The following is a 25,911-nucleotide window of genomic DNA, read 5'->3' as shown; positions in this document are numbered from 1 at the left end:
GTGGAGCTGCAGACACCCGCTCACAGCAACGGGTCAGTGCTCCGTGGGGACGCCTCAGCACTGGGCACAAAGCAGGGAAGTGATTTGATTTATTGCTTTTCAGGACTAGCTCTGTTCTGTGAAGCACTAGGGCAGTGGCTGGTTCTGTTCTGCTGCCCATGCTGCAGCCTGGTCCTGCGTGGGATCATCACAGGGTGCAGTGGTTCTTGGGGTGCAATGGTACTGGAGATGCAGGTGCATCCCCCCAGCACCCCGGGTTTTAAAGTCATTTCATCTGGTGCTTGTTTAAGTCACGACAAGAAAATAGGTGAAGGCTATAAACTGGGAAGCTCCAGCTGCCACTCCTGCAGGCGGGAGCACGCTGGGACCAGCAGCACTGCCCGTGCACGGCTCCTCTGGCTGGCCTGAATCAGAGCACTTTCCTTGGACAAAGCGTTCCAGCTTTAATGATCAAAACCAAACTGGGATCGTCCAACCCCCGGCCCCCTCCTCTGATGTCACTGGTACCTGATGAGTCATCCCGCGTTGCCATGGTGATGCAGCGAAGCTGAGCAGTGTGGGGATGCTGCTGCCCTGCCTGGGGAGCAGAGGCGGCCAAGCTCCCCCCCAGCACTGAACCCCCCACCCTGCCATGGGCTGCCACACTGCGAGCTGCTGCCCGGGGCCCTCTGCCACCACTGAGACTGCCAGGATGCCAGCGGATGCCAGTGGTAAGTCGGTGCTGCTGGGGGTTTCGCAGGCTGTGTGGCCTGGATGGGGTCCTGCAGTGGCTGTCTCCCTGCAGGACAGAAAGGACGCGCTAGGGATGTCACCTGAGGTTGTCCTCTGCAGTGTGACCCTCTCCGTGTGCTCCTGGCAGCCCCGCGGGCTCATGACCTCAATTCCCAGCAATGCTCTCAGACAGCCCCTGCAGGAGGAAGGGGAGGCAGCGCAGAGCAGAGGGGCACAGGGTTGGGGTCTGCATGGAGACCGTGTCAGTGACATTGGTCAGAGCCCCTCGATGTCCCTGGGCATCTCATCCCTGCTGGGGAGTGCTGCCCCATCTCCCTCTGCCCAGCTGCTGTGTGCCATGCTGCCCGTGCTCACAGGTGCTGCCATGGCTTTGCTTCCTGCTCGGGTTGGAGTTTTATGGTCGTAAAGTTCTTAGTGTAAATAGGACCTGGATAAGCAGGATTGAGATGTTTCAATTGCTCTGACTAATTTTCACATTAACATATTTCTCTAGCTACAGATTTAAGAGCGTTACAGCACAACATGTGCAAGCTGGCAGGGACCCAAGGGCGGGAGGCAGTTCAGGTTTGTTTTGGCATGTCTGGAGGCAGGAGCAGAGGGGAGGACAGGGCTGCCAGGTGAGGAGCACAGGAAGGAGCCCTGCAAGCCCAGTAAGCTGGGAGCTGCATCCAGGAAGAATATCTGAATAGGCATCGCACCCCTTCATCATAACAGCTCAACTCTATATGTTACCTTCAAAAGCTGAATGGAGTACGGTACTGTGGTCTGGAATTAATTGGTTTTCCTTATTTACATGAAAAACATTGCACACTGCACATGGTTCCCCAACGCTCACAACTGTTGTGCTGCACATTATTTATGATTACAGACCTAAAAGTGAGTAATTACTGATAACTGCATTGTGCCATAGAAACTGTTCCTGTGTTGATGGTAAATTACACTGGAGCTCTTTTGTGAAGAATAATGCTCTGCTCCCTCTTTCTAAAGGTTGGATACATGATGAACTGTCATGGGGATCTATTTTGTACCAGGGAGAAAAAGGCATTTTGAAGCTGTTAGAGCAGCAGCTGCACAGGGTTCTGCCTGCTCCCTCATTTCATCCTCAGGTTGCATTATCCTGGCTTCATTCATTCAGGGGACAGTTGAGGTGTGTTTTTGACCAGATCTTTGTTGACTGAGCAAATTCAGAGTAAGAGAGCTTCTTTAAGCCACACAACAGACCGCCTCTGTGGTGTGTGCTGGGACGGGAGGGTTGATTTCTTCAGCCCTCTTTTCCTGCTGCTCCTGGGAGTACGTGTAAGAGCCAAGGAAAAGGCAAGAGAGGGGTGAAGCTCTCCCAGCAGAGCCACCCATTCCTGTGCTGTGGCTGGGCAGACAGTGAGTGCTCCTCAGCAGTGCTAATGAGCACGCTGGCAGCTGGGTCCCTGTGGGATGTGGGTTATAAACCAGCTGGAGGGAAGAGAGTGCAGTGTATAAACCAAACCAACGTGGTCTCTCCCTGTTTGCTCAGTGGTTGTGCTGCCTGCAGCAAGCCAAGCTTTATAGTGTTTATAGTCGGGGTATGGTAAACCTGGCTTGATTGTGGGCAATTTTTAAGGAGGGAAAGTCTCTATCTTCTGCTACTAAGTGTGCTTTTCCTGGGGAAAAGAAGGAAGGAAGTGAAATATGGAAAATTACTAACCCTTGGAAAGTGTGCTGAGTCCTAACAGAGGAAAGTAAACGGAGTAGGAGTTGGGCTGTGTATGATACAACGCTTCCCAGTGCACTGAAATTCCCAAGCTGTGGTTCTTTTTGCCCTGGTTTAACACTCGGAGCACTGTCTGTCTGCTAGAGACACTGCACCGTGTCCTCCCCTCCACAGATAGCTACAGGGAGACAGCAAAGCACAGCATTTCTATGCAGTCTCCTGCAGATGTGCTTCTTCCATCATCTGAAGGTGCTTTTTGCAGTGCTGAGAGGGAATTGCAATTCACTGTTGGCCCTTCTAACAAGAAGGTGCTACTGCTAATTAGTGCCACTCTTGATTCCGCAGCTTGATTCTTGATTCTTGGTCAGCTCTTGATTCCACACCCAGGAAGTACCCCTAGCCCATATGATCCCAGTGCACAACATATTTGCATTTCTACAAACTATACATATATATATATATATATTTACAACGACAGGGGACTGATATTCTATGTTTTTATCTCCCATATTGAAAAACAAAACATGGTGGAAGAAACTGAAATCCTAGGCACTCTTCCAGTCAGGCAGAAATCAAGCACACAGGTTTAGCTTTGTTACGTGTGTGCTGTGCTTGAATGTGGTAATTTGTCAAAGGTATTACCTCCCACTAATTAATCTCAGAGTTCTGCTGTGCAGTATTTGTCAGTTCACACGTACACCCATTCTGAGTGGTTAAGGGATCCAGGAGAACGCTCTAATGAGAAAATAATTCCATGTAGAAAAGCAACGTGTTCACATTTTTCAGAAGAAAAGCCTTAAAGCATCTTTCATATGGAGTGCAGGAAAGAAACAAGTGGTGTGGAAATTAAAGATGAATTTGCTGCTGTTGAATTGGGGAATCATTTATTTTCGCTTGGAAAAAGCAAACCTATTTAGCAATCCACTGATGATCCTCCCATTTTTAAGTGGAGGCTTTTTATCTCCAGGACAATTTTGAGGTTGCTGGTGTGAGAGTTCTGGCCAAACTACTTAAACCACAAGGTTTCCCCAAACATCAAATTTGGGTTTTGCTTAAGGACATGCAAGTGCCCTAAAGTAGCACGGTTAGAGGGTGTTATCCTAAAGGAAAAAGTCACAGCACATTTCACATCACTGGAAGGCAGTTATACATAAAAGCAAGTGCAAAAGATAGCACTGTATAAAGGAAAGAGGCAGAAAAGTACTGATAAAGTCAAGGTTTTAAGCTCAGCTGTAGCCTGTCAAAGGACAGCATTTTCCTTACCACCAGACTTCCCCACAGTGTTCATTTTCTTGACTCAAATGTTTCCACTTTTTACATACAGAGAGTTTCAGGTGTCTTAGTGATAGCTGTTTTGCAGGAGTAATCAGCCACCCTCTTAAAACCTTATCTGTTTTTAAGTGTTTCTAACAAGTTTAGTAACTAGATCCATTCCTTGTATATCAGAGGAAAAAGTAGGGCAGCTTTCTGGCAGTGTGCACCTTCACCCTCACATACAGGCCACCTGCTGACTCAAAGGGCCATTCTGTTTCTGCAGCCCAATCCACTATGTAAATGAAAACATTCTTCTTGAGTTTAAGGGGATTTGGATTGGGCCTTAATAGTTAATCTGAAAACAAGAGCAGCTTGTTATAAAGGTAACGTCACAAATGGACAGCCTGGTTTAAAACAAAAAACCCAACCTCTATTGAAAACCAAACTCTTCAGAGATTATAAAACAACTAGCAAGTTGTTTTCAAGGGACATCCACTTTAATTGCATACAGTCTTGCAATTAAGTAGGCTGGGATAACCTTTGAACACTAGATCATACTTCCTGACGATGTGAAACAGGTTGCCATACACTTTGAAAAGCGACAGGGAAATGAATGCTGAATCTTAAGACTCATCCAAGTTAATCTCTTAAGAAGTTGAAACGTATGTGTTCAGTATATGTATATGTTCAGTATATATATATATATATATTACATAACGTATATGTAAACACATGTGTAGCAAAAAATAATGTGTGAGATTCATAACAAAATATTAGGCTGGAAAAGGTCAGACTGCTATCACCGCGTGTGGCTGAACTTGAATCATCATGTTTTCACAAGGTTTCTATTAAGATAATCCATCGACCCAGTGTGTGCACTACAGACTCAAACCTCTTAATCATGTAACTTCACTTTTCAGCTGAGCCAGTAACAAACCTCATCAGGTCAGCTTGTCTGCAGGATCCCCGTGCAGGGAGAGCTTGCTGTTTCCAGCAGGTATCAGCGAGCGATGCTTTATACCTGTAAGCCATTTCTTGCAGTTTATCATGACATAAAGTGGGTGAACAGATTATTGCTAAGGAACGCACAGGATGCGTAAGCCTGTCTTCTGCCTGGAAACCACCTCTGGCATCCTTTGATCAGGAGCAGGTAGCAGCAGCTCGAGGCTGTTCCCATCACCTGAAGGGAAGCACTGCTGGGATCAGACACCGCTGGCTGCCATGTGCTGTGGGGCGGGGTGGAGAGCGAACCCTGCGCTTGTGCCTTCCCCACAAGGAGCGGATGTGTGGGGAGCGGTGCAGGCCTCCATCACCTGTCCTTGACGCCTTCACAGAGGCGAAGTACCGCCGGGCTCACACAGCTCCTGTGCGGTCCGTCCCTCGTGAGGGCTGATGCCTCAGGGCCCTGCAGCGGCCCCGGGGCCGTCCCGCTCCCCCGCGCCTCGCGGCGCTCAGGCCGAGGACCCCGCAGGGCCGCGCTCGCCGTCGCCATGGCAACGGTTGCCTAGCGCGGCCCGTTGGCGGCCGAGCCCTCAACGCTGCGCATGCCCAGTGCGGGCCGGGAGCAAGCTCCGCCTTTCTTCTCCGCCGAGCGCGCCGCTGCGCCCGGGCGGGAGGCAGACAGCGGGTGCGCGCACTGAGGCGGGCGCATGCGCGCGCGCGCGGTCCCGAGCGCTGCCAGCCCCGGCCCGGCAGCGGCGGCTGCCTTCCTCCTCCTCTCCCTCCTCCTCCTCCTCCTCTCCCCGTCCCCTCCTCCCGGTGCTCTCCCGGCCCGCACCGCCTGCCCGCGGCCCGTGCAGCCCGGCCTCCCGTCTGCCTCCGCTCCGGAGGACGCGGGGCTCCGCCGGCCGCTGCGCGGGGATGAGGCGGCGGTAGCGGCAAGGTGAGGCGGCGCGGGGCCTGCAGGCCGCGGCGGGGGGGGGCGGTGGGCTGCGCCCCGCTCCCTCCTCCTCCTCCTCCTTCTCCTCGTGAGAGGAGGGGGCGCCGCCGCTGTTGCTGCTGCCGCTGCCGCCGCTGCCTTCCTCCTCCTCCTCCCTCTCCTCCTCCTCCTCCTCCTCTCCCCGAGGGCCGAGCATGGGCGTGCGGGCGCTGTGCTGCTGCGGGCGGGCGCGGCGGGGCCGGGGGCTGCAGGTGCTGCCCCGCGGGGGGTGAGGCCGCAGCGAGGGAGGGATGCTCGGCTGGGGCTGGAGGGCGCGGCCCGGCCCGGCCCGGGGGAGCGGGCGTTGTGACGGGGCCGCTGCCTTTTGTTTTGCTCCTAGATGGTGGATGTTGACGTTGGTGCGGGTGGAGAGAGCGGCAGAAGGAAGATGGATGCCCTGGGTGATAGCGCGGTGGAGATCGTCCCTTTGGAGCTCTATGATTCAGCCAGAGCGAAAATAGCAGCTAATCTACAATGGATCTGCGCTAAAGCCTATGGAATAGGTGAGGTGGCGGCCGCGGCAAGGCACGCCGGGTTTTGTTCTGCGTTTGTCAGTTCCACTCCCCTTCCAGGAGTGGTTAAATTCAGCATAAATTGCCTTTGTCTTAGACATCAGTGATATGGTAGTCTGTTCTCTTGGAATATTTATGATGCACATCCTGGTACCCTCAGCAGAACAATGAACCCACCAACGTGAGCTGCTGGGAACCCGTAAACGGAGCAGTGAATGCACACAGGTTATTGTTACAAGGGATGCACATCTCTGAAGGTGTAAACTCGCACTTCAGCCAAGAACACTGCCAGCACCTGCAGGCCCGAGGCCCCACCGCACTCCCTCATCCTGTCATCTCAGCTAAGAGATGCTGGGGCCTTGATGCTCTTTGTATGCTATGTTGGCTTCCTCAGCTCAGGGCGTTCTGCCTTTCTGGGTATGTTTTGTTTTGTCAGATCACGTCATTGGTTTCACAGTGAACTGAAAAGCAATCCATTTATGATTGGTAAAGTCATTTCATGTCAAAGCGATGTTGCGTGAACAGATAGAGTTTGGTGGAGTGGTGTGACATCAGACAGTGTGGTGTGGGTGATGGAGGAGTTCTCCTTTCCCAGATGTTGTCATGGGCCAGTGCAGCCAAACATGGCCCAATAAAGGTTGTTGTACAGCTTAGAGGTATTTGTATAGTATTTTCCTGACATCTATTGAAATTCACTTGTTTGTTGTGAAGATGTACCTGTCTGCTCAGAGCTATTGCTGCAGGATGCTTCTTGATCTTGAGTAGCTTCATTATGAAGAATACTTTTTTATGCAAAACAAAACATAAACTAAAACATGTACAAAATCTTGTTTTGGAAAAGGAGGTAGCCCTGTTAATCTGAGTCTAATTCGCCAAACTCGTAATGTGCTTAATGGATTAGCAGTAGCTTACTTTGTGACAAGGTTGAAGAAAAGCAGTCCATTCCTGTGGCAAAAAAAAAAAAAAGCAAATTATCCCTGTGGAAATATTTTGCAAATAGTTTTCCCTTTAATATTGCTAACTCTGTGCGTGGTCTCATCATGGTGATGGCTGTGGGGAGAATAGAAGGAAAATGTGGGAATTTTAGGAGAGTGAATAAATAATAATAAAATGTTGATAGCATAAAAGAGATAAGCACGTGTTTCTTAGTGTAAATATTTTTAAGCTGCTGGAACTGTTTGTGATGTTTCCTGAAGTTTTTTTATTTGTAGTCAGAGGTAAAAGAAATCCTCCAGCCACTGAGGCACACTGTTCTGTTACGAGTTTGTTTCAAAAGGAGGCCAGTGCTAACTTAGGTGTGACTGGCGTGGGTTGCATGTTGCAGACAAGGCTTTAGGGCCTCGTGTGTCCTGGTAATGTCATCTGGGGCTGCGGGGCTGTGTCTGTAGTTTGGGGATCAGCAGGACTGCACAGCTCACTGCATGGACCTGCATTGAGTCAGTGCTTGGCTTTCCTTTGGCAAAAAAAGGCCAGAGGAGAACCCCACCTTTCATAGGCACAGCAGTGTGGTCTCCCATGAGGAGAAGGCTGTAGCAGCACTTGCCAGTTTTCCACTGTATTTGTATCTCAGCTTCTTAGGGATATATATAAATAGGAGTTAAGTGCCACAAGCATGAAGAGATGTTGCTGGGACTTGTGGGGTTGTACCCCTGGTCAGCTGCAGTGCTTGAGGCTTTTGTGTGCATATATCTTTTCAGGCCTGTGGAAACGTAGTTTGATTTTGAAAAGGCTTCAGCAGTTGTCATGTGGTAACCACTGCTTCTAGAATAGCATTGCAAAATACTGAGAAATGTCTAAGCCTCTTTAACTCATAGAGAGATGAGCTTAAAGAGGCTTTCTATGTGATTATCATTTTGAGTAATATTTGAACGAGCTACTTGTCATCTCTGTGGCTTCGGTGGGATGTCTTTGGCTTGCTTGAAGATACTGGATGTTTGGTGAGTCTTGTGCAGCTATCAAGAAGATAGATTCTGGTTTGCTTATTACTATTAATCATTATTCACTGTACGTTTTCCCTAAATCTAAAGTTTCCTATTTACTCTTGTGGCGTATGTGGATTTTCCTTATCAAAACTGGCATCTACGTGGAAAAATTCTCCATCCTTTGTTGGTATTCTGAAGGACAAGTCAGCGAGGGCACACTTGGCATGATCTGGAGCTGAAACCCAGGTTTGGGATTTATTTCATTGGATGATGCATTCCTTTGAAGAGAGTTTTGTGGACCAAACAGCTGAGCGCAGCTCCCCTCTCTTCAGCACAAATAACTGCTGCTGCAGAACTCCCGTTTTGCTGTTTGCACAGGGATCGAGCTGACTGGTTTGTTTCTGGCAGCACGGGGCTCCTCCTGCCCGTCTCTGGTGCCTGCTCATCACAGGCAGACTCCAGAGGCAGACTGTGCAACCGTTGTGCACATTCCAGAAGAGAGAAAGGGATGGAGGTGTTTCCCTGTTCGCTATCATCCCTCTCCCTGAATAAATCTGGGAGTGCTGTCACAGATCCACGTAAAAGTCTGTGCACAAACATCTGGAAACCTGCTGCACATCTGAAGGACTGGAAGTCTGTTTGGTTGAAACAGTAGTTCGAGGGAATCGAAACGGGTTAGAACAGAATGATCTATCTTTTTCATCAGCAAACTTTGATTAGAACCAAATGTGCACTTTGAGGGACTCTGCTAGCAGTGTGAAAACACAGCTCTTAATGTTTGAGGGGTCTGAGTGCAAGGGTGCCACCGGGTTTCTGTGCGACTTGAGTTCACAGGGTGCTTAAATCCCTTTGAGAGCTTCATCCTGGCCTCGCAGAAGGCAGTGCAGGAGGCTTAGGGCAGCTTGGCAAGCTGTGCACGGAGAGGTGGCAGTGTGGGGAGCTGTGGGGCTGTGCTGAGCTGCTTCCGTGGGCTGTGGTTAGGGAAGGTGGGCAGCAGCAGAACTTCCATTCGTTTCTCAGGTTGAGTTAGGACTGCATTCGTTTGTGTGTGGAAATGGTTTCCCATCATCATGGTCATGATGTTAAAATGTAAGTAGGGAGGGACAGAACGAGAGTTCTGAGTTGCAGCTTGCTGTGAGTATGGGTGTCGTTTCCAACCCTCTCCTTAACAAACTTTGCTGCTTTTTATATACAGTTTGTAAAATTCACATTGTTCGAATGAAGTTGAACTTGATTAGGGTGATGAGCTTTGTGCAGGTTCCACACTTAGTGCTCATGTGAGCCTGAGGTGTTGGGCCAGATACGGGCAGGAGGGCCAAGCACTGCTATAATCCACTGCAGAGGAAGGACAAGTAGTGGCTTTTCTTGTCTTTGAAGTACTTAATGCTCACCTGCTAAGGAAGGTTTTGCAGTACCATAATAGCTGCCTGCAGTTACCAGTTGGCACCAGCAGTGTGAAAATGTTTCCAGGGCTGAACTGAGTAAACCCTCGTGTTCCCTGTTCCTCATCTCTCAGCTTTCTTCTCAGTGAGGTCTGTAATAAAAATATTTTGAAGAAAGCTGTTGTGTTTGGCAAACATTCGAGTAGTTCAGGGTTTGGTTTCTTTAACAAGGCCTGTTTATAAACACGACTGCTACTTAGGTGAACTTTACAGGGTTGAAAAATTCCGTGGTTATTTTGTTTCCTCTGTTTTCTCCTGGCTTATGGCTTTCAGCTTCATCCAAGGATAGGGTGACAGGAGGGCAGTCACTCTCCCCAGCAGTATCCCACATCTTTAGCATGTCTTTTTTTCTTTGTGCCCACATAACATAGATTTCCATGAATGATATTACAGGTGACTTCTGGAGTTTAAAATACAGACTGATGATTAGAACCAACACGAGATGGTTTTTATTACAGTGAAGCTGAGACAGTGGAGCTTCTGCTTTGTGTTCTGCAGCCTAGTGGACATCCAAGCAGTACTAAATAATTCTGTGAGCGGATACTGATACTAATGAAATCCTACTCAGAATCTGAATGAGCCCCATTCTGTGTACCGTGATGCTTTGGCTCTCTTTCCATGTGAAACCAGTTCTTTACTGTTCCAGAGGTAAAATAAGATCTGGCTGCTATCCACTTCTCCAGTTCAAGGGATAAGTCAAATTTGTTCAGATTACAATTTGATAAATTAAAATACAACAGTTGGGTAATCGTCTCTGAACCAGTGTTTGTCAGTGAGGTAGTGGAGAAATGGTCCCTACCTAAAGTGAGGAGGGCAGTCTGGGAAGAACTGTTGCTGTTCTTACTGCTGTTACACACAAAGTTATTTTTGTAATGCTGTAACTACCTTGTAAGCAAAATGATTTGTGCTTGGAACCCACATTTTTTGGGGGGAGATGAGAATTCATTGACACAGGTTTTAATGAAGGTGGGTTTTCTGACACCTGAGTACTGTTACAGGTTGTGAAAAGTGAAGCCATTCAGAAGGTGCTTATGGAAACTGGGACCAGGGAACATGGGTGATTTGTTCAAGCAGAGCCTTGGTGTGCTGAGCAGTGAGGGCAGTGGAAGCTGGGACGTGTCTGGTGATTGCCTGCCCTGTGCAGGTCAGGGAGCAGTGCTGTCATTAGGGAGCAACGTGTCATTAGTGTTTGCAATTACTTTTGTACCCAGCGTGTCTGATTGTCCCAGGACTGACAGTGTGTTTCTGAGATCCCAGCAATGTGGGGATCTTGGTATTTGTAAGGGGAAAAAGATCTGGGCCCCAGGTGTGCTCAAAGTGTGTGGGCTTTTTGTTGTGTTTTTTTCTTTTTCAGTTGCAGGCGTTGAGGTGTCTGAGCAGTTCTTGTGATGGGAGTAAGATGTAGACCAGAGCATAGTGCTCTTTGACCTTTAAGGAGCACTTTTGGATTTGTGCAAATGCAAATTCATTTTATTTTTTTTACTCTGCATTTTATCCCATATTCTGGACTTCCGAGTCCTTAAGCTAATCTGGTTTAACACAGCACCCAGCTAAAATCTGGTCAGCCCTAAAAGAGAAGGTAATGCCTTTGTGTGTGTATAAATCAATGTGTGTATGCATGCCACTGACACGTTTTGTAGGTTGATGTGGTTTGGGTTTTGCATCATGTCAGAGGCAGCACAGCACGCCTGGGTCCTTCTGAGCAGCAACATGACAGAGTGCTGCAGGAGGGAAAGGCTGAGTTTTGGGTCCTTCCCCATTCATTAGCAGTGGAGGCTCTAGTTGAGTGCTAAATGACTGTTAAATGGAATTACCTTTCAGCAGCCTTGGGTTTCTGGGTCAGGTTGACTAGTATTAAGGAGATTAGCAATATTTGAATTTACTATCTGTTTGCTAACAAATGGGCAACTGTGTTAACCAGTACTGCTGATGTGATGCCAGTGAGGTTTTATTGTTCCAGTTCCCAGTGTCTTCAGCATTACATATGTGCTGACTGTATGCATCTGTGTAACACAGCAGTCAATGCCGTGTAAAGGAAAATAATCTCCTTAATTCTCAAAAACTTCAAAAATCCTTCCATTTTGAAAGATAGTGGCAGTATTGTGTGACAGTGTGAGTGTCTGTTGGGGATATCATTACAACACTGGTTTACAGTGTATCTGTATTGAAGTGGGATGTACTTTTGGTCCCTATAGCTGATAAGCTGCTGTCTCACTTTCTCTTCTTTATACAAGCAGTGAGTGCTCTGCAGCATACCAATATTGTGGCTTGTTTTGCAGTTCCAAGGGATGCTGTGGGTCGGGGTTTTTTGAATGGGGAGATGCATTTATTCTGGAAATGAGCTGAATGAAAGTGAGCACGCTGCCAAATTGATGATTCTTTCAGCTGTAGATGTGCTTATTAAAACGAACGGTTGAAGTGACTTCAGGGGGTGATCTTCACAGTGACTGGGTGACATGAGATCAAATTGTGTGTTTGAGCATGATATGATGTCTGGCTTCTCTTAAGAAAACATAGGTGGGGCTAGCAAGTACAGCTGGTGTGGGGACTCCTGTTCCTACTGCTGGGCTCTCAGAGGCTCAGCAGCTTCCAGTCTGATTGCTGAATATGGGTACAAGTATTTCTTTGGGGATGTATCTAATTTTAACTTGTTTTGCATTCCTCAATAATGCCAAGGAAGTATTGCTCACAAGAACTTTCCCTTCCTCTTTGGGCTGTTGGGATCAGCTGCTGTTGGCCTGGAGCTGCAGCATTACAGCTGTGAGCACTGACAGTGCTTCAGCTAGCAATGCACGATTCGAAATGCTAGAATTGCTGCCAGCTGTGTAGCTCTGCTGATCAGCAGCAAACTTGTAGGCCTCTGTGAGCATGGGAGCTGGGGGGGGAGAAACAGTGCGAGGACAGGACGAACCCTTCTGCTGTGTCACGTGCAAATTGCACTCTTACTGATGCTCCTGTTGAAACACCTTTCTTCCAGATAACGTCCCCGAGGAGCTGAAGGACCCGTTCTACATAGACCAGTACGAGCAGGAGCACATCAAGCCGCCCGTCATCAGGCTGCTGCTGTCCAGTGAGCTGTACTGCCGCGTCTGCAGCCTGATCCTCAAGGGCGACCAGGTGGCCGCGCTGCAGGGCCACCAGTCAGTGATCCAGGCGCTGTCTCGAAAGGGGATTTACGTCATGGAGAGCGATGATACACCTGTGTCTGAATCTGATCTGGGCTGCTCACCAATCAAAATGGTTAGCTTAATTAAATCCGCCTAACGGTCTTTTTATTTAACGCTAGTTAAAATAGTTCATGGAAGGAAGGGATTTTCATTTCTAGGCCATTAACCTCGGGAATTCCTCATGGTAAATACAGTTGGAATATACAAAGGTGTTTTTTTTTCCTAAAGGATTTCAGTTTTCAATACTCATTGCATTCCTCTTTTAGAGTTCTCATATGGCAATGATTGATGCTCTTATGATGGCCTACACTGTAGAAATGATCAGCATTGAGAAGGTGGTTGCTAGTGTCAAGCATTTCTCTACGTTCAGTGCCTCAAAAGAGCTGCCCTATGATCTGGAGGATGCAATGGTTTTCTGGATAAACAAGGTAAAATTTGCTTCAAGAAAAGTTATCGTGTTACTTATTCCACGAGGTAAATGCATATTTGAATGTATTTTAATATTCTTTCTGTGCTTTGCCCTTTTAGGTGAACCTGAAAATGAGAGAGATAACGGAGAAAGAGATTAAGTTAAAACAGCAATTAATGGAAAGTCCAGGGCATCAAAAGGTAAAACAAATTTGTCTTTGGTTGTAACTGTGCATTAGTGATTAATGGCTTTAGGTATAAACATCTCAACGTTTTCTTTGTCAGATAAATGTGAGGCATCCAGTCCTCAAAACTCCTGAAGTTTTGTGCATGCAATTAATTTGTGTTTCTTGGTGCCCTTCCTTTCCATTCGGTCCCTGTAGGATCTTTTGGCTTTCCTTTTAATTGGACTAAAATAACTTGATTTGATTTAATGATTTCAGTAAGCTTCAGTCAGCTTTCACAGAACAAAATATATAGCATATATTTTGAAAGCTTTTGGGGGGTGTATGCATTTTGCATGAATTTTTTGTCTGATTTCAATTTAGAAGCTTATTGCAGTTCTAACTAGTAAGCATACTTTTAGCATTCATATGGTATATGTTTGTGATTTTTTTTCTGCCTTTTCCCCCTGAATATAAATCACAATGCACTCACATTCCAGAAGCATAGTACACTTTCATTGCTGGAGAATGTAAAATAGACTTTTTTTTTGCAAACATAACGCACACCAGCTATCAGTGCTCCCAATTAATGGCTTAATAAAGTTGTTAGAAAAGCTCTGTGCTCTTTCCTGTAGTTGGCACTGCTGTGCAAAGGGGATAAAATTATGATGTACGAGCAGAGCACTATTATTTGATGTCCATGTTGGTGGCAAAGGTGTCATGTGCTTTATGTGAAATCATATCTTCTGATGATGTGGTGCCTGACAGCTGTTTAAGTCACGAGCTGATGTCTGGTCCAAAGGATCCCATGTTACCAATTAGACCTACTGACTCTGGGGCCTTTTTTGTAATTTAAACTTCTGGACTACAACCCCTCTAAATATGAAAGTGTTTCTTGCTGAAGTGCATTTATGTATTACTGCTTATAACCTGTATTGCTGATGTTCCTTTCCTATTCCTACATTCCTTTCCTTGCTTCCTGAGCAGTCTCCTTCCAAATGGTATTGGAAATTAGTACCTGTAAGTGATTTACTTTTATGCCAGTTGTCATCCACAAAGTCATGGCTTTTTAGATTTCTTCAGATTGTTTGCTTCCATTGACAATGCTTCTTAGGCATTCTTTAAAACCAACGAACCCTCTGCGTAAACCTTCCAGTCATCAGGCTTAAATTTCATAACATGATTTCTGCATACTGTACAGCATATAGCATAATCACTCTGCAGCACTTCAAAATTGTTCCCACAGTGCAGGAGTGAGGAATATGGAGTAGCAGCAAAAAGCTAGGAGACTAGCAATGGTTGAGATGGTTACCCTTACTATTTCTGTTGTAAGTAGGCAACTGATTGCAGCACTAAGGTGATACAAAAGCTGGTCAGTTTAAATGGTTTCTTAAACTTTGAGTCCACTGTGAAGACACTCAGATGTCTGTACTAGTTCATTGTACAGTGCTCTTGCATTCCCATGGTTGGTAAATCCAACCCAGAACGCCGTTACTCGTTGAGATGAGGCTGGAAGAATTGACAAACCAGTTTGGATCTATTGCTATGAAGAGTGGAACTGTATGGTAAATGGAACTGAAGCTGGCAAAATGGGAGGAAAGACAATGAGTATTTTTATTTTAGGAGAAGTGTGTAAATGGAAATAAAAATATATAGGTTTTGGTTTTGTATGTAGCAGAATTGATGTTTCTTGCTTTTAGTTGAGCTTCCTGGTTTTAATTGAACTTGCAGAGTATCTCATTTGTTCCTGAGCTTTTCGTGGCCTTGGTACCCTCTGTCCTCCACGTTGCTGGATGTGGTGCTTCTCATTTTCAGTCTGGGAGGATGAGAGCTGCTGTCTCAGTTGCAGATTCCCAAGAGCAGCGCAGCTGGGGAAGGCAGGTGTGCTCTGGCTCACCCTTCCAGCTCATAATCTTGGGTTTGTTTGAACCAAATCTACGGACTGCACTAAAAGCTTTGAATATCTGAAGTGAAGAGACCTGCAGGCTGATAAAATCAGTGCCAAAGAGGCTGTCAGCCTCATTTAACAACTCACGACAACTAATGAAGTATTGACCTAGTGCTTGTCTCTTGTGTTCTGTGTGCTCAGAGGTCCCATCTGTATCGGAGGCCTACGTTTGATTGCATTGCTAAGAAGCCCCATAGGTCTATGTTATGTTCAGAGACTACTCAGTGAGAGTAGAAGCAACAGATACAGTATTGACTGTGGTTGGTTTAAATTCCATTTAAATTCCTTTCCCACTGGAAAAGAACTAAGTTTGTATTTGAAATATAGGAGCAACTAAAATACTAGCTGAAATTCCTGAAGTTTCTTTTAATTTGTTTACTTCAACTAAGTGGATAAACGATGAACCTTTTAAGCTAACCAGATCACCTTAGTGTGCACACTTGTTTTATCAGACTTAATGACCACGTTTCCAGTGCATAATGGATGTTGCTAATGCATTTGATTTGTTTTGTGTTTGAATAACCACCATCCTATATCTCACTATTTCTTTTTGTGTAAGCCTGATCTGATGCATGCCATATCGCACTGCATGCTGGAACCAGTGGAATATGCTCGTGTGGTACAGTATGATTCACATTCCATTACATATCTGTGGAGTGCTCCAGGCTGGGGAAAAAGATCATTTGCACCTGGAAAAGTAGCAATAGCACGTTAGACATAGCTTTTAGAAATACTTACCTTTGCCAGGGAAACTTAATTTGTTCAAAATGAGTGGAACGGTTTCTTATTAAATTCTTATTATCAAATTGCATACAAGCGACCTTTGTTGTTTTGAATATAATTTTTCTCAGCCTGTGCCATCCTAAATTGACACGAGTGAGTGTGCGTGTATGTACAGAGAGCTTGCCCAGGTTATCTTGGAAAGCATATGGTACCACTGATAAAAGAAAACTTCCTTCTGCTCGCTGAGGGGGCTCTCTGTGCAGCAGTATGTTAGGCCAGCACGTGGCTCAGGAGAGCTCACGAGATGTTAAGTGATGGTAATGTACTGGTGTAAAAGGAGTCTTTCCCATCACTGCAAGGTACTTCTGTTAGGCCCTGTGGTGTATTATTATTTTGCTTGCTGGTTCATTTTGCTGCTGGGATTTGGATATAGTCCTGCAGTCCAGCATGTGGATTCTTAGTAAATACCCGTGCTAAAAACTTTTATTGCAAAAATTGCTGGATGCACTGCCAAGACTTGGTCTTTAGGTGCTTGGCTTTAGATACTCATCAGCTAAGCTCAAAATTATGTGAGGGTCTAGGGATAATCAGTAGAAGTTTGATATTAATCTGTAGTGAAATCAGGGAGAGTTTTGCAATTGATTTCAGAAAATCTTCTCACAGAGCACTTTTGCAAAAAGCCATGGTTTTTCCTTTGCACATTACTATTGTATACTGGCTTGCCCGGCATGCAATGCTCTGAATCTCTCCAAGAAACCTTTGCTCTCTGGGGATGTGGTGGCAAGTCTGCGTGTGGGTAACACATGAGAAATCACTAGTTCATCTTAATTTTTTTCCCCCTGAAGCTTTAAATGTATATGTGTAAGTTGTCTGTCTCTCTTTCTTTGGGTCTGCTGCATTCGTGCATCTGCGTGGAAGGATTTTGACTTAAATTAGTTTGCATTAAGCTAAAATGTGTCTGTGAAGCTAGGAATTCAGCGTGGATTGCTTCCAGATATGAGGAGAATGTTTAAAAAGGAAGCGCTGTATTCTTCTGAATTGGCTTCTATGGAGAGAAGAGTATAACCTTCTACATTGTTTTTGACATAGCTACAGTAGAATGCTATGAAGGATCCACCATAAAGAGTTTTCAGTACTTAACAGCAGTTCCTGTGTTCCTTGGCATCACATGAACACTAGTTTTCTTTTCTCAGGTGCGTTACCGAAGAGATCACCTTTCAAGCAGGCAATTACCTTACTTTCCTTTGCTTGAAGATTTGATGAAGGATGGTAGTGATGGTGCTGCTCTGTTAGCTGTGATACACTATTATTGCCCAGAGCAAATGAAGCTAGATGGTATGTAGAGAAGTTTCTTAAGTCGGTGTTCTGAAGTATTTGAATTATAGAAATGAATTATCAAATGAAAAAGCAGCAGATGCAGTGGGTGGTGGTCTGTTTCTTGTATAGATCTAGGTGACGTTGGCTCTTAGTATTACTGAACTTGGTCTAATTAGACCTTAAAAAGAAATACTCCTGTTATTGTTAGCTCACAGTCCCTGTGATTTTTGGCAGACGTATACAACTTGAACTGCATTATTTACAAATCTGGTTTTAGTTGCTTTTTTACTTTATCACTGGTTATTATTTGTGTTCTGTTTACCTTTTCTGTGGCTATGAAAATCATGTATGGATTGTAGAACAAACACCACATGGATGCTCTGTTGTGTGCACTTTTCCCCTCCCTTCTTTTCATATCCTCTGATGTTTAACAGGCGTAGAGGTGCACTGTTAGCCAGTAAACATTAAGTGATGCTATCTGAGCACTCCTTGAAGTTCCTGTACATCGTATTTCTGTTAGAGGTAGATGGAGGTTTAACTCACTGGGGTAGTGCCATAACTTGTCTTTCTTACCTTTCTAGATATTTGTTTGAAGGAGGTAACATCAATTGCAGATAGCCTTTATAATATTCAGCTCTTGAGAGAATTCTCAAATGAATACCTAAACAAATGCTTTTATCTCACGCTGGAGGACATGTTGTATGCTCCTTTAGTTTTAAAGGTAAGAAACATACTGAGGGATACAGTTTTAAATAAAATGTAGGTAAATCATGAGCAGTTATTTTGTTACTGTGAGGAGCATTTTTTTCTTTTCTAGCCTAATGTCATGGTATTCATTGCGGAGCTCTTCTGGTGGTTTGAGAATGTCAAACCAGACTTTGTACAACCAAGAGATATTCAGGAAATAAAGGATGGTAAGTTTGTTATGTTTCATAAACGTGAGTGAGTTATTTCAAAATATTTACATCAGAATAAAAATCTGTTGCACGTTGCTGTTTGCTTTGGAGCTTGCTTTCTGCTTGCTGTGCTGTTCTTTGAAAGCAGCAAAAACGGAAGGAAGGTTAGTCCTAAATCCACCTGTGGGTTGGGTTCTGAGTTTTGGAATTTTATTTTTTACTCCAAATCCACTCATTTTTTACTTCCTTTCCAACAACGTCGCCAGAATATGTATCTATTTTTAAATACCAGTTATTACTTCTATCAGTGCATTTCAGTTTTGTGTCACAAAATCGTCACGATAGTGTACTGCAGTCTGAAATTTCCTTTTTCTGCTTTGTTATTTTGATGGTTATTTATAACATTAACACCATTTTTAATACATGCACAGCTAAAACAGTGCTGCAGCAGAAGAGCAGCCGCACCCCCGTTCCTATCTCCAATGCAACCAAGAGAAGTTTCATGGCTAGTCCTGCTAGTACAAATCCAGCAGATGTGCAGCCCTCAGCTCAGGCAGGCTCTGAAGCTTGCAGTAGGTACTACCTGCACCCTGAAGAACCTGATTACCTGTAAGTCTGCTTTCTTGTTGTTTAGATCAATCTTTTGCTCTGTGCTTCCATCTGGATCGCATAGGAAATTCTGCTGCTAGATGTTCTGGTTTTGCTATGGATTTTCTGCACACAGCTTGAATTCACTCAATCTGTAAAATATTCTGAAGTTCAGAGAAATCCTTGGCACTGTTACATTTGATCTTTGGCAGATTCCAGTAAGGCTGAACACCAAATGTCACCATTGTGTTATAGAAGAAATTCTTCTAATTTCTATTTTGAAGATAGTGTGAAATCTGAAAACTGTCCGAGCATCTGACCTTTGCTGGCTGTGTTCTTTGAATGTTGGTGTGAAAAAAACTTAACTACGATTCAATGAACAGGGAAGTTAATGATAACGAACTAAGTTTGAGGGCCATAAGGAATTTAATTCAATCTTTACTTTGACTCAAGTGTACTGTTACATAAGCTACATTTTAAATTCACTGTATTTAGAAACATAAGAACACTTTGACTTCAGATAGTAGTTTACTTTTCTGTTGTTTCCTGTGAAAACCTCTGCTTTAAGTTCTTTAATATTAATGATATGTTGTTGGGTTTTAGGGGAGGATGAGGGCAACTATTACCTCTGTAGCTTCTCTACTGTATAACTTTCTTCTATTAATGAATTCTTACTGTTCTGATTTTCTGAATTAGTGGCAAAGGAGGAAGCCCTGCCTTTAGCCCTTCCCATCCACTGCTCCCTTTGAGACAGAAACAGCAAAAATCTTTACAGGGTGAAGACAGCCCTGGTATGTAATCTTTGAATTTACATTTCAAAAGACAAAGGCAATTACTGTTAATACAATAATTAATAAAAAAAAAATACACATGCTAAGTGAAGATAATAAATTTAATCTTAAAGGTACTTTTTGAAAATCTAGGTTTTATGCTTATACAGAGATACTTAGAATTTATTTTCTTTTATTGGCAGTAGTACTGACCAAACTTCATTTCTACTGCCTGTGCTCTTACAATGTGCAGTGATGAAGACTGTTTAAACCAAAACAAAAGAAAAAAAAGATGGGGCTGGGGGAGTGAGTGGGAGGGATGAGGAATGGAGCTTGTGCATAAATATATACAGATGTGTATGCATGTGTCTACATATGTATTTGTGTATACAGTGCCATTTTTTCAGCATATTTTGCCAGGCTTTTGTGTACTTTTTTAATATTAAAGCAGATTTGTTTTCTGCTGCCATCTCTTGGTGAAATAATGTATTATATTTGCTATTAAAGGTGATGAAACTCCTAGCTTAAGGATTGTTTCTAAAACATTGCTCATTTAAAAAATATTACAGGTCATCGGCATCGTTCTAATTCTCTGACTCGTGTTGATGGACAGCCACGAGGTTCAGTTCTTGCGTGGCCAGAGAAGAAACCCAGGTAACGTGTGCTTTTAAGTTTTATAGTACTCTTTAATGAAAGGATACTCCATACTCTCACTAATGTATTTGTAGTGATATGGTATCGCTTCCTTAGAAGTGAACTGAGAGTTGCTTAACATTGTTTTCTTTAAAAAAAAAGAAAAAGTGTTTTCAGAGGTGACTGTAGTGTTGCAATTGAACGTACTTTAAACATGATTTGCAATAAACACTGTAGAGAATTTAAGTGTCTGAGGTTCCTGTTGGTGGTCACTCTTGCTGCAGGATGCCTTTTTCAAATAGAACCAAAACATTAGCTTTCTGTATTAGGATTTGCTGAATTGAAGACCATACCTTTTTGTGTTTTCTCTTCAGTAGACTGTTCTTATCTTTTTTAGGCCTCTGTCTCAGCCAACACCGTTTGCTCTTCATCATTCTGCCAGTACCGATGTGGACCCTGGGTCTAGTGATAGCATCAGTCTGGCTAGATCAATCAGTAAAGACAGTCTTGCTTCAAATATTGTTAATGTAACTCCAAAAAACCAGCCCCATCCTCCGTCAGTGAAAACTAATGGGAAGAGCTTGCTGAACAATGTTGAAATTGAGGATGAAGATGAGGAGCTTATTGCAATAATCAGATCTGAAGAAAAACCAAACCGTGGTGACCAGGAATTGCAGAATGTGGCAGCCAGAATACCCAACGTAGTTCCAACTGCATGGTCTCCAAAAGTCAATAGTGAGTCTTCAGAAAGCAAACCAGACAGTTTCTACTTGGAGCCCTTAATGCCTGCAGTTCTAAAGCCAGCAAAGGAAAAACAAATAATAAATAAAGAGGATGAATGTGGGGAGGGGAAACAAAGAAGTTTTATAACAAAGAGATTAAATGAGGGACACTTGCCTTTGATTCGCAAGAAAACAAGTAGCAGTCGTGGTGACCATGATCTCAACAGGACTTTTACTCCAATTTCTAGTTCTGATTTCACTCCAGTTACTGAGTCCAGTGCTGCAGACTCAGCACTGGTGGAGGCAGGGTTAGAAGCCTCCAGACCTTTGGCTAGTAGCAGTTTAGATCCTTCTGCTCAGGATCAACCCACTGGAGGCTTTTTTCTTCATGCTGCTAAATCTGATGATGACATAGCAAGTAAAGTCAATGCAAGTTATGTGAAAAGTCTCAGTTTACATGTTCCAGATACGGCATGGACTATGGTGAGACAGGACTCTGATTCTGATCTCTTAGACATTGAAGACACTGAACAGGACTTGATAGTTTTAGATGACCATCCTATAGTTGCTAAATACATAGGTGAGGAAGAATCTGCGAAGCTGCAAGAAGATATGAAGGTAAAAGAGCATGAAGATAAAGATGATGCGAGTGGGCGTTCCAGCCCATGTTTGAGTACGATTTCCCAAGTGAGCAGTGTGTCCGTGGCTAGTGGGAGCGTCCGAATGACCAACTTTGCAGAACGAAAGCTTCAGAGGCTTAATAGCTATGAAACAAAGTCCAGCACAAGCAGTTCACAGAAGACCACGCCAGATGGGTCAGAAAGCTGCCCAGCACCACTGACCACATGGAAACAGAAGCGAGAGCAAAGCCCCAACAGACCAAATAAAGACAACGTTAATCTTTTAGCTTCTGAATTGGTGCAGCTTCATATGCAGTTGGAAGAGAAACGAAGAGCAATAGAAGCTCAGAAGAAGAAGATGGAAACCTTATCAGCACGGCAGCGACTAAAATTGGGCAAGGCAGCTTTCCTGCATGTTGTTAAGAAAGGGAAATCTCCCGATGTGCCACAGCCACTTAAACCAGAACATCTTCCAAAAGAATACCCTAGGCACAATGGTGAAGACTTAGATGAAGTTTCTTTGGGTTCCAAGTCTGAAGAGTATTTTGTGAAGGAGGAGGAAAGAGAAGACATACTTAATGATTCTCAAGAGGTAACAAAAGTGAAAATGCAAGAAAGCATAGCTTTTGTTGAGCAACATAAACCAAAAGATTCTGCTGCTATACATGAATTGGAAAAAAGTAAAATTATTTCTGCTGCTCTTCTGGAAGACAGTGTTACAGAAGTAGATATTAATGAATGTGATCTTTCTATTGAAAAACTAAATGAAACAATCACCACACTTCAGCAGGCTATATTAAAGATTTCTCAGCAACAGGAACTGCTTATGAAATCTCCGTCAGTGCCAACACCAGGAACCAGAAGTAACTCTCAGGACCAAAAGATAAAACCATCGATCCATTTTGTTGAGCCCCTGTCACCAACTGGAATGAACAATCTTCGTAAACCTCCTCGATTTGGTCAAGGCAGGAGTCCTCGATCAGGAAGACCAGCTGATTTGAAAGTCCCTAAAGACAGACAACAAAACTCTGCTCGTGTTAAAACCCCAACACAGAGTCTAGAAACCTTACCACATTTAAGACCATTTCCATGCAACAGCTTGTCAAAGTCACCTATGGGCTTGGAAAACAGTCCTGATCTGGGAAGTGGTTCTCAAGAAAAGTGTTTCTTTGATACCTATAGACTTCATGATGAGAGTAATCAGCGGGCACTTGTTCTCTCCACCTCTAAAGATGCAAATATCATTTCTGAGTTGAGCAAAGAGGTGAATAACAGCTTCAAAGAAGCAGGGTTGAATTCTTCTGATGGCTCAGGAAAAGAAAATGTCCCAGTGGATGAGCCATTGAGAAGCAAGGCTAATCTCATTGAAGTGGATTTGTCTGACTTGAAAGCTCCAGATGAAGGAGAACTTGAGAACCAAGATAGCTCTGCAGATATAATTAGCGAAGGTGATCAGAAGTCTGGTGTGGGGTTTTTCTTCAAGGTAAATACCTTTCTGTATTTGGTTATTGTTACACTTTTGTCCAGCATGAAGAACTTGTTTTTGCCATTTCATTTTTGTGTCGCCTGGTGGAACTAAATACGTTTTGGTTGCAGTGTTGGGATTTAAAAAAAAAAAACAAACAACAAAACATATTTGAGAGGAAAAGTTTTTGACATTGTGTGGAATCAGTCTCTGCTGATCGAGAGCGATCTCCTGCCAACTTTGTGTGCTGACACGACAGTGCTTAAATTCTTGTCACTTAAACCCTTCCGTTGCGATGATCCGAAGATGTCCAAAAGTACTTTCATATGTTTTTCTTAAAAACCTTCCTGGAATCCTCAGCCATCCTGTGATATCCAGATCGATGTGTTTTCCTGTGCTCTTTAACACTTTCTGTCCCTGTGGATCTTGCAGGACGAGCAGAAAGCGGAGGACGAGCTGGCGAAGAAACGCGCGGCGTTCCTTTTAAAGCAGCAGCGCAAAGCTGAGGAGGCCCGGCTGCGGAAGCAGCAGCTGGAGGCTGAAGTTGAGCAAAAAAGAGATGAAGCTCGGTAATAGCATGTGGAGAAGGATAGCTCCTCTTGTCTTTAAAATGAGGAAAATCTCTGTATTGAATGCTGTGTTTTGCTTTTCAGTCGCAAAGCTGAGGAGGACAGAATACGCAAAGAGGAGGAGAAGGCTCGGAGAGAACTTATCAAACAAGAATATCTAAGGAAAAAACAGCAACAAATCTTGGAGGAGCAAGGGCTTGGAAAGCCCAAATCGAAGCCCAAGAAACCCAGGCCAAAGTCGGTCCATCGTGAGGAGTCTTACAGTGATTCAGGGACAAAGTGTTCTTCCACTCGTAAGAATTTTGAGTTGTTTGTTCTCAATGAGTCTGGTAATCAGCTTGAAGAAATGTGTTCACGTTTTCTCTTCTGTTTTGTAGCTGATAATTTGAGCAGTGCTCAGTCTGGTTCCAGTCTTTCTTTGGCCTCGGCAGCAACAACAGAACCTGAAAGTGTACACTCTGGTGGCACGCCATCTCAGAGGTAGAGATACTTAAATCAACGTTAATCTTACCAGGGTGCTAGGATTCAGTGGTGGTTGCTTTGGTTTGCAGGAACAGAGGCACAACAATAATTAGTGAATTCACCTGCTTTTCTGTGTGGATGCCAAATTTGCTCTGTACAAACAAACATGAGTTTTTGTTTTTCTTTTTCCCAAACAAATAATAGAAAGTTTGCCTCGATTATCTGGTAGGAAGAGTCTGAAGTTCTGGGGAGGAAGAGGGATAGTAGTCTGTTTTTTCAGGGCTGATGTCTGGTGAATTTATTCAAGATTTGAAGGGGAAAATGGTGCTTATTTTTTCTGTCCCTCCCCAACAGAGTTGAATCTATGGAGTCCTTACCAATACTGAGCAGAAATCCAAGCAGAAACACAGAAAGAGACTGGGAGAATGCTTCAACTGCATCTTCCATTGCTTCAGTGGCAGAATACACAGGTGAGTATTTCCATTTTAATTTGAGCATTTAGAAGGTCGTGTAAAGCTGATATATTTGGTGTGATTGTTACTTTTGGGCCTATTTTGTTCTGTTTAATACCTACAAGTAAGTTACTGGAGAAAATGATTATTTCTTTTTCTAACGCTTCTGGTGAATTATAATCTTAATGTTCTTAAGCGTTGGGCAACTGAAGTTTACTTTCTTCTCTTCCTTAGGTCCAAAATTATTTAAGGAACCCAGCAGCAAATCAAACAAACCTATTATTCACAATGCTATATCTCATTGCTGTCTTGCTGGAAAAGTGAATGAGCCACATAAGAATTCAATATTAGAGGTAAGCAATAAAATATAAAACGATGGATGCGCTCACAGTGAGGTTCACCTGCAGTGCTCACTTCACAATCCTGCTGATCCGTGGCAGTGAATATCATTTCCTATAATGTACCTTGGAAATGAGGAATGCTGTTCCAGAAGGGCACGCTTTTTTAGCTGTGTGTGAAAGCTGGGCACGTGACGTGGGAATTTCCACTGACAACAGCCTCTGTGTGTGTTTGCTTACTTTTTAATGCAGGAACTTGAAAAATGTGATGCCAACCACTACATCATTTTGTTCCGTGATGCTGGCTGCCAGTTCAGAGCACTTTACTGCTACTACCCAGATACTGAAGAAATCTACAAGCTGACTGGAACAGGGCCAAAGAGCATCACCAAGAAAATGATTGACAAACTTTACAAGTACAGTTCAGACAGAAAACAGTTCAATGTGATTCCAGCCAAAACCATGTCTGTTAGTGTGGATGCTCTTACCATCCATAACCACCTGTGGCAAGCCAAGCGACCTGCAGTGCCAAAGAAGACTCAGACTCGTAAATGACACTGAGCTCTTGAGGAGGAGTTTGGTGAATGGGATTGCATCAAACGAAGACGTTTACTGTTTTCCTCTGGTTTGGCATGAAATGTGCAGAACAATAAACGTTTTTTAAGAAGTTTCTAAACAGAAACCATGGATGCAGGCTATTAAAAATGAAGGAACATTATCAGTGTTTTTTATGAATGATAAATCTGCTGTTACACCCAATGCTAACTACTGTGGCTTTCAACTGATGAGGGACTGTGCATGTAGCAAGATCTTTAACAAGTGGGTTTCCTTTTACTTGAAGCTTTCCATCGGTACAAATTGGGAGTAATATAGTTCGGTTTCCTCCCGGCCTCATTGCCTCCTCCTTCCTATCCTCCTTAAAGCTGGCAAGCTCTGAACTTCAGGAGAAGATTGAACAGATCTTGGGTGAAGTGTTTGGGGTTTGGTTTGGTTTTTTTAGAACAGTCTTTAGGGAAAACTTCCTTTCAGACTTTTTTGAGGAACTGTTTAATACGTCAAATAGTTGTACTGTATCTTCTGCCAACGTTAAGTCCAGCCCTCAGATTTCTGAAAGAAGTCCCAACTTGTGCTGCTCAGAACAGAGTTTTATTGCAGTATCCGTTTAGAATAAGCATTGCAAAAGCCAGTCTTCTTAATAAAAA

At 44.0% G+C, this 25,911-nt stretch overlaps 1 protein-coding gene across 2 annotated transcripts; it reads left to right on the top strand.

The window, feature by feature from the left end:
• The first annotated feature begins 662 nt into the window (after positions 1 to 662).
• CAMSAP1 (calmodulin regulated spectrin associated protein 1) lies at positions 663 to 25,911 on the top strand. Of its 2 annotated transcripts, XM_065737253.1 has the most exons (19): positions 663 to 710; positions 5,932 to 6,094; positions 12,445 to 12,707; positions 12,901 to 13,062; positions 13,163 to 13,243; positions 14,194 to 14,226; positions 17,071 to 17,212; positions 17,776 to 17,915; positions 18,012 to 18,108; positions 18,522 to 18,699; positions 19,375 to 19,469; positions 20,018 to 20,102; positions 20,479 to 22,906; positions 23,321 to 23,457; positions 23,542 to 23,750; positions 23,835 to 23,937; positions 24,274 to 24,389; positions 24,606 to 24,724; positions 24,962 to 25,911. In XM_065737253.1, exons 1-19 carry the CDS (start codon positions 702 to 704, stop codon positions 25,262 to 25,264), a joined length of 4,863 nt encoding a protein of 1,620 aa, XP_065593325.1. In that variant the 5' UTR covers positions 663 to 701; the 3' UTR covers positions 25,265 to 25,911. The 2 variants fall into 2 exon arrangements, with proteins under 2 accessions (XP_065593325.1, XP_065593326.1); XM_065737254.1 differs by lacking the exon at positions 14,194 to 14,226.

This window comes from Cyrtonyx montezumae, unplaced genomic scaffold, assembly GCF_038088225.1.
Source record: "Cyrtonyx montezumae isolate F1298 unplaced genomic scaffold, pur_monq_1.0 scaffold_20, whole genome shotgun sequence".
NCBI classification, from domain to species: domain Eukaryota; kingdom Metazoa; phylum Chordata; class Aves; order Galliformes; family Odontophoridae; genus Cyrtonyx; species Cyrtonyx montezumae.
Note: the sequence above shows the minus strand (reverse complement) of the source record. Positions and strands in the feature narration are given on the sequence as shown.